This window comes from Trichoplusia ni, chromosome 26 (genome assembly GCF_003590095.1).
Source record: "Trichoplusia ni isolate ovarian cell line Hi5 chromosome 26, tn1, whole genome shotgun sequence".
Classification (NCBI taxonomy): domain Eukaryota; kingdom Metazoa; phylum Arthropoda; class Insecta; order Lepidoptera; family Noctuidae; genus Trichoplusia; species Trichoplusia ni.
Window position 1 is genome coordinate 3214903 of NC_039503.1, and position 13219 is coordinate 3228121.

The following is a 13219-nucleotide window of genomic DNA, read 5'->3' on the forward strand; positions in this document are numbered from 1 at the left end:
TGATTAAGATGATATGGTGTTTGTAGTATTATTGTATCATTATAAGTTGCCATGTGTGAGGACCCACACTGAAAAGGATGGCCGAGCTGTAAGAATCGATTATAAGCATCTATGTTCTTTGTACTAAATATCCTTAATATTGAGTGAATGTTGGATTGACATCGATGTCATTCTTGGCATTAGTGACGTTTTTGACAAGCTGTCACTCCAACGATTCATTCATTCGCGGATTCAGTTGTAACGGACATTATTCTTTTACCACGTGTTGAAGTGATCGGACGATTGTGAAACAAAATAAATCCAATAAGTTCAAGATAATCCTACGTTATTTCCTAGAACCTGAACTGACCCTTTTAATAACTATTCTTTTTGTGCAGTCGGATAAATGAGGTCACATATAAATGTGACCACCTCTTAAACCTATAAAGGTTTAAGTTAAAGTCGTTCCTCCCGACTGTCATACGTTGATATTTGCCAGTCGTTATGTCATTACAGTTAGTTGTGTCGCGCAGTCTCACTATGTGATACCGTGTCACAGTAACTGTGGAGGTCAGAGAGACAGGCGCGCTGTGATACTGGGGCTCAGCTGTCGGAGAGACTGGGAGCTGGATACAACATGGCTTAGTTTTTCTCATGTTATATCAGAAACGGCAATCCATCAAAAAATTTGCTTAACTTGAAAATAATTATCAATAACAATGTTTACCATGTAATAAAATTATATTTTTTGTCTCAAATTAAGCAACACCTTTTAACAAATAGTTAATTTATATACCATCCTTGTATTTCAAAACTAGCTTTTGGCCCGCGGCTTCGCCCGCGTCGAGGTCGGTCATATCGCGTTTCCAAGAGAACTTTTCAAAAGTCCGGGATAAAAACTATCCTATGTTCTTTCTCAAGGTAAACTCTGTCTCTGTAGCAAATTTCATTAAAATCAGTTCAGTGGTTTAGACGTGAAAGCGTAACAGACAGACAGACGGAGTTACTTTCGCATTTATAATATTAGTAGGGATTGTGTTTTTTAATGTTTATTGTATATACGAATGATAAAAAATACTAAATTAAAAATTCCTTTGTCCACAGCCCAAAAAAATGACGTAACCAACTACTCACCATACGGCTAAAACTAATCACCGTCCGGCACAAAATCGCCGCGATGTCGCCGTACCTTCGCCTGGTGTTCATCGCCGCTGCGGTGATCACCGCGGCGTCTCTCTCCCGGGCGGCTGCATGCCCCTGGGCCTGTTCTTGCCGAGCTGCCGCAGCTGATTGCGCGCACCGTGGTCTACTGCATGTGCCGAAACGATTGCCCACTGATTCGCATCGATTGTAAGTATAAAGATAATTTGGTGATGATGATGATGAAGTTAGACTAGTAAGAGGGCTCAATGACTAATTTGGGATAAGATAGCCGAGTGGTAGAGGTCACCACGCCAAACTCGATATGTGTGGCGTGTCGCGTTTTCTTTTCCTTCGTAGGACGATCTTTTGTGTGATCCACGAATGCTTGTCCTGAATCTGGGTGTCTTTGTGCATGAGACTTGAATGTTAGTGGAACCCCCCTCGATACAAGGATTAGATTCATGATATCGGGTGTCGTATAACAAAAAAGTAGAATCAATTATTTAACTAAGGAACAATTTTTCAACCGTCAGTTAACTTCTATCTGAAGAATAAATATGGCCGTTTGTCATATTTTCTATACAATGACTATGCTGACAAAACGTCAAACATATACGTCAGATAAAATTTATGTGGCGATTGAAAAATCGGCCAAATAGGCCACTCCAAATTGCGACAAATACTACAGATTTGATCTACACAATGTACGGAAACCTCGGCAAGCTATCAGCAATTGAATTGACCAGGCATTCGACCGGTATTCTTTACATTTTTTTTTGCAAAAAAACTATATTCATTATTCTTATAAAAGCACTAGCTGTTGCCCGCGACTTCGTCCGCGTTGTTAGAAGATATAAGTTATGATTTATACCTGCCCTGTTTTTTTCACATTTTCCATTGTATCTTAGCTCCTATTAGTCGCAGCGTGATGGTTTATAGCCTAAAACCTTCCTCGATGGTCTATTCAACACAAAAAGAATTTTTGGCCCAGTAGTTCCTGAGATTAGCGCGTTCAAACAAACAAAGTCTTCAGCTTTATATATTAGTATAGAAGTATAGATTTTCCAAAAAGCTTTTCAGAGGTCTCCCTATAAACTTACATATCAACACGGCAAAACATCGCACATCATTTTGAACCAAACTTTGCACTCACCACAAAATATTTTCACACTATACCAAACATCTTTGGACCGTAAAACTATCGCAATTTCCAATAAACACCATGCCAGTATTATGGGGTAAGAAACCCATGGAAACCGTAATATACCCTAATATTATAGAAAAACTCTACCTTCCAATATTTTTCATAGGGGCGTAGTATAGACTACAAAAAGTATAGATAGGGTATATAAATTAAATGTGTTGGCAAAAAGTCAGAATCTAAAATGGTTTTTAAATTGATTTTGAAAAGGAGAATACGGTTTTGTGCCGTATTTTTGATTGAGATAACGGTTTTTTAGATATTGTGGTTTTTAATAGCCGACGTTAAAAGAGGTTTGTTATAAGTTTGACGATTCTGTCTATATGTGGCATCATAGCTCCCGAACGGATTGAGCGATTACAATTTAAGCAACAAGTGATGTGTTCTTAGACATGTAAAATTGTTAAGCCGTTTATCAGTTTAAACAATCTGCTAAAGTTGATTGTCATGTGTTTTTTGTTGGTAGTAAATCTTCTTTTCATTTTAATTTACATACTTTACAAGTTAATTAATATTTCCATACAAATTCATCGATAACCCAATGGTATTTAGTCTCCTACGTATTAATTGATGACCTCCGCAAATTATTCTATTAAAATATTTTTAATATATTTGGCTATTTTGATTATGGAGTATCGATATATTGTCCTGTCTATTTCTTATTAACTCTGTATTATTGGTACAAATGGGGTGGCTACTAGTACAGTCACAGAGACAAGTGTTACACCTAAAATTGATAACATAATGGAGATTGACACCGCTATGTAAATAGTTTTTTTTTTGTATTGAGTTTGATCAAATCTAACTAGCTGGTAGCATACTGTAATTAATGAGACCTTTTTTAAAAATTTCATTAATATGTGTTAATTTCACTCAAATTTAACTCACAAGCAAAACGCGCCCAGTTTCAAAACAAGCATTCGTGGATACCAAAAAATCTTGCCCTACTCAGAATAGAACCCGCGACACGTCGCGTATAGTGACTCGGCTAACCTCCCACTTCCGCCCCCGCCTGTACTATACAGGGTGTGTTCATATTAGCATCATATTGGCGCGCACGTGCCGCCATATGTCTTCATGTTTACAAACTACACATTACAGGGTGTTTTCCGCATGAATTCATATTGATTCAAACTATACGAATATTATTGGTTGAATATATTTGGAGGGTGTATTTTTAGGTCAAAACGTGAAATGAAAAAAGAAATAAGTAAAAAATTAAACGGTCAAGTGCGGATCTGACTCACAAAACTGAGGGGTCCGCATATATAGATAAAATGAAAACAAATCAAAGGCCCATCATACTTTTGACCGTACGGATCGTTCCTTAACCTTAATAGTTATTTACGTTATTTGTTATTATAGAAAAAAAATACATCTGTGACAATTACAACTGTGGACTGTAGACTGTGTAGTTTTCTAGATCAGAAATTCAAACAGCAATCAATATTTGCCGTGTCATATAGTGCTACTAATATTATAAATCGCGAATTTTACGTATGCATGGATATTTGGATGTTTGTTCCTCTTTCACGCAAAAACCACTTATCGTATTTAGACAAAACTTCGTACACAGATAGTTTATAACCAAGATTAACACATAGGCTAGCTTTTATCCTGATGTTATGTTCCCGTGGGATCATTTTTGATTTGCAACGGACCTGCGCAACAGCTAGTCCTACTACTATTATAAAGGCGAAAGTTTGTAAGTATGGATGTATGGATGTTTGTTACTCTTTCACGTAAAAACTACTGAATGGATTTTAATAAAACTTTACCACAATATAGCTTATACATCAGAATAACACATAGGCTACAATTTTTGAGGTTTCTAATGTGAGGTCGTAAAAAAACACATTATTTGCGCTTACATTGCAAACGCTGACTGAATCCTACAAGATAGATAGAAGGCAGGTATAAATTATAACTTATATCTTCTAACCACGTGGACGAAGTCGCGGGCAATAGCTAGTGTTTAACAAAAGGAGTTGCCGTTTGAATCCCTACTTGTAGGTGTTTCTAACAAATGTTCTCTTTACAACACAAAGAATACGTTAAACAAATAACAGCTACATCGCTAGAAACTCTTATATTTTATTAAACCAATTCACATGCGTTGGAAAAACTCGGAAATGCAAATTGTATTTCGGAAGTCGTCGGTGGCTCCCCCTGGCGTCCCTTTGTGAAATTAGGGAGGGTCTTTGTGTATACAATGTCATTACATTGCAATCTAACCGAATGTATAGATGACTGTGAGCGAATGCTATGAAACTAAAAGTAGTAAAAAAATACTAGTCGAATTGATAACATACTCTTTTTGAAGTTGGTTAAAACATAACTTGAATAAAACAAGTCAGGCATAAGTGTAAGCACCTAAACAAATGGGCTAAAGATATACAAATTTAAAATTATTAGATTTTAAAAATCTAAAAACCCGTATTTTACATGTCACTCTATTCAAATTTTATGAAAATCGGTCCAGCCGTTTTTATAGTTGTAAATTGCATTGTCATCGGGATTGAAGCTACCCTGAACATTTCAGCCTGCTAGCTTACCGGGAAGTGCCTCAAAATTGAGTTGTAAAAATCCAACCGGAACGACAAACAAACAAGCAGTTCATCACCAGTTGATCACCCGTCGGTTTTCAGACTGTACCATGCTTAACCCCAATGTATATTTTTATTATTTTTTGTTAACAAATCCTAGCTATTACGGTTCATGATATAAAGACTGGTGGTGGATAATTAGACAGCGGAACCCGAGTAATAGGCATAGGTTTCCATTTTTTACCCTTGAGTAAGGTAAAATATCTTTTACGCTATTTGCAGTTAAAAACAATTTTACGTAAAAAACAGTAGTCTTTTTAAAAGGTGGTAAATACTGAGGGTTCAATACTCGGCAAAGGCAATGCCACTGGCGTAGTGTAGGGCGACCACGCGGTTGTGTGATATCGGATAGTCCTTTTTTTTTGGTTAAGCGGGGGAATCCTCACGGACACACACCCCCTGAGGGGAGGAAATGTAATGTGTTGTAGTGTCAGACTCTTACTGACAAAACCTGGACTACCGTGCTACGTCATCCGCGTTTTTGTGTCGGTGTATGGCAATGCGTTGCAATTGCTTTGATGACTGCACAAGTAGTTGAATGGCATAGGTCTCCAGGTAGCACAAATTGAGAATAACGTACGCGTGTTCGATCCCGGGTAAGATTTGTGTGAGTCTCGAAAGCTTTTTCAGAGTCTTAGTGTGTTTGTGAATAATAATAATATAATATTCCACAACTTTCACACAACGCTGTCTAAACTAAGCAACGCTTGTATTATGAGGACTAGACAATTGATAAATATACTTAAATATTTCTAAATACATACTCTTAGAAACCAGAAGTGAGGACAGGTTTTTAAAAAGAAAGCACGATTACGTCACAAACAATTTAACCAAATCATTACAAAGATAACTTAAAGTTAATACATCAAACTCTAATTACTGCAAGGGAATATGAATTATCGAAATAACAATATGGCTGCTATGCTGAATAAATACAACGAAGGTCACGGAGATGTTCCAGCGAAGCCAGCTGACACCGGAGAGAGAGCGTTGCTAAGAGCGCTCCATCTTTTATAGCGGACTGCTTGTCAAATCCCAGGTTCGAAAGAGGTTTTACTAAGGATCTTGAAGAAGGTTTTACTTTGAAAAGGAGGTTTCGTTAACAATACATATAATATAAAAATCACACCCAGACAGAGAACAAATAACCATTCTTGGGGACATGGAAAGAATAGTTATATTTTAGTTCTATCTCCTTCATACGTAATTATCATCAATATATAATGATAGAGAATAATTTTATCAATAATAAAATTATTCTCTACTAGCTACTAGCTCTCATATTAACTAAAAATCTTCTTACTTACATGCAAAAAGCGCAGACATTGATAAATCTTAGTATTTTTATCACAAACAAGTGCGCATCTTGAAGTAACATAATATCTCGCCATCGAGAGCATTTCAAATGACGCCAGTGGATGCCGGCGGCGGAGTAGGGTGCCCAGGAGTTGAGTGGTTGATGGACAGTCCTGGAAAATATGCGAATTATTTTGTTTATTTTTTAATACTTTTCATACAACCTATCTTTTTAGTTATTCAATGGTTGGTAGTTTAGTTAGTTAATAATTCATGTGTCGTGTGTTTCCAAAGATTTTAAGATCACATTTAAAGACTTTTAGAATAAGCATTTTTACATAGTAGAGAGGGAGGGAAATATGTGTACCAGTTCCCTCAACGGAATTGTTACAAAATTAAAAATTAAAGATTTCTAAAACTCTCCCTGCAATCCCAAAAAATACCCGTGCTTAAACCATTGCATGAGAAACAGTGGGAGAATAGAGGCTGTGCATGATGATGGATAATGACGATGAAACCATAGCACCATTTAAAAAGGAATCTTCTTCACGATATTTACCTTCAAAATGTCAAGACAGTCTCACAGACCACTCGCAGCATGGTCCCCCTACTCTCGCCCGCGGCTCCCCACTTTCATAAAACGTTTGTAAGCGAATCCTGAAAGTAATCTTCGTTTGAACCGATTCCTTTTGTTATAAACCTGAACTATGAGGTAATAAAGTCAGGGAGAAACATAATAATACTATTATTAAACAGGAATTGTATGTATTGGTTAAAATGTGGGAAATATAAATTAAAGCGATGTGTATAAAGGTTTCAGTTGGCGAAGAAATACATTTACAGTATGTGCATTTTGATGTAATTTTGTAGTGACGTAGCTAATAATAAAAACTCTTAAGTTTGAAAACGTCTAAGTACTTTGCCTGAGTTGGGATCGAACCGGCACCTCGTGCATAAAAGTGCATGCTTAGCGCTAGAAGCTCACCGCGACTTAAAGGTTAGATAGATACGATGTAGGTGAACTTTATTTTTTAGATTTATTTCTTAAAGTAGCAACACAAATACATAATCTGTAAAAAAAAACTGACTATCCGGCTACATGAGATACAGCCTGGAGACTGACGAATAAAAAAACAGAATCAAATCCTCCGTAACAGGGTTCCTTTTTAACCGAAAAAACACAACCCTCATTTACGAAATCTGGTTAAAACTACATCCTAAATAATACTTAGATATATTTAATTTCAAAATGTTTACGAACATTTCCCCAAAGGATATTAGCAATAAATATCAATTTAAATTCGCAATCGTTTCGCAAGTGCTATATCATTGCGATGTCGGCGAGGGGAGAAGCTATCAATTATGGCTAAGCTCTTTAATAGCTAATTGCGAAGATATAATGTGAATTTTGTAGACATTTTTGGTAAATAAGAGAAATGGAATGGAGTGGTTGATAAAACTGATTTGGGGAGGTTGGTGTTGGTTCAAGCCTGGGTAGTAGTCAATTGCACGTACAGCCGAGTGGTAGTGGTATTGGGCATGTTGTGTCGTGGGTCCGATCTCAGGGTAGGACAAGGCATTTGTGATCCACGAATGCTTGTCCTGAGTCTGGGTGTCTTTGTGCATGGACTTGAATCTTTGTAGAACCCTCCGCGATTCAAGGATTAAGCTAAGATCGGTGGGAGAAGTTAAAAAAATCGTTACTTAATCAATTCTAGAAGTCATTGATTGGTTTAGGGTTCGCTAACCTTATGTAGATTCTTCTATTATTTTTTTAAATATAAACTTATGTATACGTAGCAATCAATAAAAAAATGCTAATAATTTAATACTGACTGATATCTGCATGTTAAATCCCTGCTGCAATACGAAAGTCTGCCAAAAACACCAAAATGCCGACATTTTTTAATGAAAATTAAATATTTATTCTCAAAATCCAAAGTGCAAATACACGAACGGGTACTAAATCAAAAAGGATGGTATTCAATAAACTTGATCAATTGACTGCAACGCGGCACGCTGGCAGCCGGCCAGACCCGCAGCGCGCCACTATACGACAGAATAAACGCACTATCCACACGAGAAATGAATTTAAATGACGTTAAAGTACTGAAGTTTGTCAGAAAATTAAGTATGGAAAAGTCCCACGGTGGGCGCCAAATATTTTGTATCAGCCGATGCGCTTTTCTCATCAACAGAACATAGATTTACTCGTTTTTGGTCAAACTGCAGGCCTCTCCTGCAGAACGAGCATTGATGACTTCGCTTGTAAGCTGCCCCACGTTGGGCGCCATTACCGAAGCTGTTAATAACACCAGCCTATAACTGACCCACTGCAGGCCTCTCATACAGAGAACGAGCATTGATGACTTCGCTTGATTGCTGCCCCACGTTGGTCGCCATTACCGAAGCTGTTAATAACACCAACCTGTAACTGTCCAACTGCTAAGAGTCTGATACTACCCACTTCCTCCTTCCCCTGAGGATTCCCCCGCCTAACCAAAAAAAAAAAATGGCCTCTCATACAGAGAACGAGCATTGATCACCACGCTTGTGAGTCCCACGGTGGGCGCCATTACCTGACCTCGTTTAAACCTGTAATTTTCCCTGGTACTTCAAAACACTTCAACTGCAATATATATTATTATGGATAATTACATAAACTTCTTTGCAAAACTTGTATCGATAGTTCTTTTCATAGAACTAAGCAACTACTAGCTAAACAATCAAACATGTTTATCGTCAGTTCGTCAAATGTTAAAAATACGAGTATTCAAAGAAAAATCATACTTTACGCTACATGTCGTGGGTTTAATCCCCGCGTAGGACCAGCATTTATGAGATCCACGAATGCTTGTCCTGAGTCTGGGTGACTTTGTGCATGTGACTTGAATGTTTGGGAAAACCCCGTGAGACAACGGTTTACAGCTAGGGTCTACATAAACTTTTCGAAAGGAACAAGAACACCTCAATAAAATAAAATAAATTATTTAATTTGAATTGTCATCATTTTTTACAAAACTTTTTGCGACCGCTGGATACGACATTTCCCATCTGTCTACCTCGAAAAGAAATCTCAATAAATCGTCCAAGGGCCAGCTATTACCAAATATGCAAACACCACAACATGTCTGCATAGAGAAGAACTTCTTAAACATTAGGGTGTAGAACACAAATGGAATTAATTGGAAATAGTTGGGCGACAGTCATTACTAACTCGCTAAGACGAATAGTTTCAGTTCCCGTTTCAGTACAGTCGCGGGCAAAATTGTTAGGAATAGTGAGAAATCAGAGGAGAAAAGGAAAACTTGCTTATGTGGGATTTTGTTAAACAATTATGTGCTTTATGTTAATAGATTTAATGTTGGTTTTCGCTTGTCTTTTAGCGTTTTTAAATTAGTTGTGTGTTTTGGCAAAACATTTATTGTGAGAACACCAGGTTCCATACCCAAACGGTAAAAGCGGAAGCCTTTCACTAAGGCTGGAAAGTCGGTCAGTGAGTGTTCGTCTGTCACCAGACTGTATCTCGGAAATCGTAATAGGTAGTTCGTATTTAAAACGTATTTCGATTGCCAATATAACAAAAAATTGCGGAAAACATCACATACATTGTTCTGAACCCAAAGTAAGTTGCGAAAGCACTTGTGTTATGGAATTCAGTTACAACGAAGGTACCACAAACACCCAGACCCGAGACAATGTAGAAATGTGAATTTTTACATTGGCCCGACCGGGGTTCGAACCCGGGACCTCAGAGATAGCGACACCTTGAAACCGGTGCGTACGCCACTCGACCACGGAGGTCGTCGAGAAACTGTTGATACAGACAATCATTTTTTTGCCTATTTATTTCACTTAAACCTTTTTGTACGTAAACCTCGAATTAACACTTAACCTATTTTATTCCTATTCATTCTAGATTTTGCAAAACTAGTCCTAAATCATCCTTAAACGGTCAGACGTTCATTATTTAACCCACATTTTAACTAAGTTCAACGAATCGGTATAAGGTTACCACTTAACAACAGTTTGAATGCAGTTATAACTGTAATTTAAGATGAGTTAACTGAAACAAACTGTGCTACTGAACCGAATGAGAATGAATGAACTGATTAATTGTAGTTCTTTAGCTTCCTGGATCGGATTATTATATTGACTAGGTTTTACTCGAGGTTTCGCTTGTCTATCAAGAGGAAAGATGTGAATGGATTTAAAAATTAATATATTAAAAAAAAACTAAAATTCCTAGATTCTAAATAAACTTCGATCTAGGAATAAAGGCTATGTATAAATAGCCTTTATTGTTGTAACGAAAAACTTAATGCATTTGTGAAAATTTAATCTGTTTACCGATCATGGTTCATGAGATTCATCCTATCGATAGATAAACAGACAGTTTTAAAAGCAAAAATATAAAATATGATAAAAACTAAGTATAAGTGGTTTCTTAGGTTTACGCGAATGTTAGACATTGAAATGAAACTACTTTTACGGATTTTATCGCGGTTTAATTTTAGATTTTAGTTCCCGACGTTTCGAAAGCTTTGCGGGTATCATGGTCACGGGCAGACTGAGATGGAAGGTTTCGAAACGTCGGGAACTAAAATCTAAAATTAAACCGCGATAAAATCCGTAAAAGTAGTTTCATTTCAACTAAGTATAACTTCATCTATTGAATTAGGTGTTATGATAAATTTCATGTATATTTCAAATTAATAAAGAAATGAGAAAATTGGCAAAAAAAAATCTACTCGAAGTAAAGTTAAGCACTTTTCTCACCGACTGTACTCCACTAGACAGATATTGATCAATGCAAATACAGAGTTTAATTAAAACTCTGCGTTTTGACTCAAGATTTGTCGAGAGTTAATTGAAAATAAATATTCTAGAATAATTGCTGAGTCCGCACTGTGTAGAATACTTCTGAAATTTGTGCAAATACTTCTTGCTGACTCTAGAGAGTTGGTTGACCTTTGGCAGATGATATTAAACTTCCATCTTGTTCTTTCAAAACATAACTTTATTATGTGTGTATTTGTTAAATTTTCATGTTCGCATGGCTAAGCTATAACTGTATAAGTTGATCAATCATGTTAAACTACGCTTGACACGTCCGTCCATAGATGGGTGAACATCTTTGACAGCGAGTTCCTCCGTGTTTCGGAAGGCACGTTAAATTGTGGGTCCCGGCTGTTATTCCTACATCTTTGACAGTCGTTACAGGTAGTCATAAGCTTGAAAGTCTGACAACCAGTCTAAATAAGGGGTATCGTGTTCCTCAGGTAACTGAGGTTGAGGAGGTCAGATAGGCAGTCGCTCCTTGTAAAACAATGGTACTTAGCCGCATCCAGTAAAAATAGAAGCCGACCCGTATTGTGTAATCAATGAATGCTTGTCCCGAGTCTGGGTGTCGTTGTGCGGACCGAGACAGAAATAACCTGCCTACCAAGTTTCAACTGTTACAACAATTTCATAAAGAGGTGACTTGGTACACGGACAAACAGACAGAATTGGTAACTCCTTCCTTAAGCCGGTAAAGCGTCCTCATATGAGGTAAAACTCTTGGTCGAGTGGTTAGTGGCCCTTACTGCTATACCGGAGGTCGTGGGTTCGATTCCCACTCAAGACAAATGATAGGGTGATGAGGACGACCATTGTTTCTGTGCCTGAGTGTAGTTTATCTATAATATATTATGTTTGTATTTAGAAATATATAAGCATGTTTATCAGTTGTCTAGTACTCATAGTACAAGCTTTGCTTAGTTTGACACCAGATGGCGTTGTATGAAAGTTGTGGAATATTATATCATATTTTAAATGAGCACTTACCCGTATTATATCACGCACTTTAATACCAAACCCATATGATAGTATTATACCATAAACGTATTCAAAAACACGCGTCAATATCACTCTATAATCTATGGCATATAAACCTAATCCTCTTTTGAAAATACACAGATGTCTATTTAATATAAACGTTGTCTATGGCACTTAAGACTTTATTTATGGTACCGGATGAATAAACAAATGGATTTGTGTTGGATTTAAAGAATTATAATAATTTAGGACTGCATTATTTTAACTTAAGCCAAAGCAAAAATACGTATCTGATATTTTTTGGAATATTCTCTAATTTTTTAGTCAAATATCTAGTAATATTTGACTAAAATCTAATAATTTAATCTGTTTTCAAAAGAAAATTAAGTAGATACGTATTTTACATTTCATCTCATCATTAAAAGGTAAGCAAGATTAAAAGCACTTAAGATGATGAAATGTAAGGCAGTGAGGGCTAGTAACATCACTTGCTAGTAAAAAGCGTACTGGTAAGTGACGTCACACGAGATATGAAATCACTATATCCCTTTCATTTTGTATTTACAAGACAAAAGAAAAAAATACGTAACCAATATTTTTTTTAAATCTATTTTTTTTAATCAAATTCCTAATTATTATAAAGATTCGTAATATATATTACTAGCTGTTGCCCGCGACTTCGTCCCCGTGGGTAGAAGATATAAGTTATGATTTATACCTGCCCTGTTTTTTGCACATTTTCCATTGTGTCTTCGCTCCTATTAGTCGCAGCGTGGTGGTTAAAAATATTTTTTCAATTTGGACCAGTAGTTCCTGAGATTAGCGCGTTCAAACAAACAAACTCTTCAGCTTTATATATTAGTATAGATATAGATATAGAAGTATAGATAACCTCAAAGTTAACCAATATTTGCTCACTGAAAGTCTAAACTTTTAAACAGTTTGAACTGCGTCAAAATAAATTATATTGCGTAAGCAATTACTACTGAATGCGATGTGTCTGATAACACAGGCATGGAGGCAGAAGGTCCACTTGCAACTGTTGTCTAAATCTAGATAAACATACAGACAATTTTGATACAAGAATAAGACAAAGAATAAGTATTCTTATTTTATTTATTTATTGGGTATACCAACCGAAGCTCGTGGCTAAGCTATAACCGCATAAGTGAAT

General features: G+C 36.5%; 1 protein-coding gene across 1 annotated transcript in view; it reads left to right on the plus strand.

The window, feature by feature from the left end:
* Positions 1–1058: 1058 nt before the first annotated feature.
* Positions 1059–13219, plus strand: part of LOC113505540 (protein slit) — a 60476-nt gene continuing 48315 nt past the window's right edge. Inside the window, exon 1 of the mRNA XM_026888307.1 lies at positions 1059–1329. Coding sequence (XP_026744108.1) covers positions 1157–1329 — 173 coding nt within the window. The 5' untranslated portion in view covers positions 1059–1156. The remainder of the gene's footprint in view (positions 1330–13219) is intronic.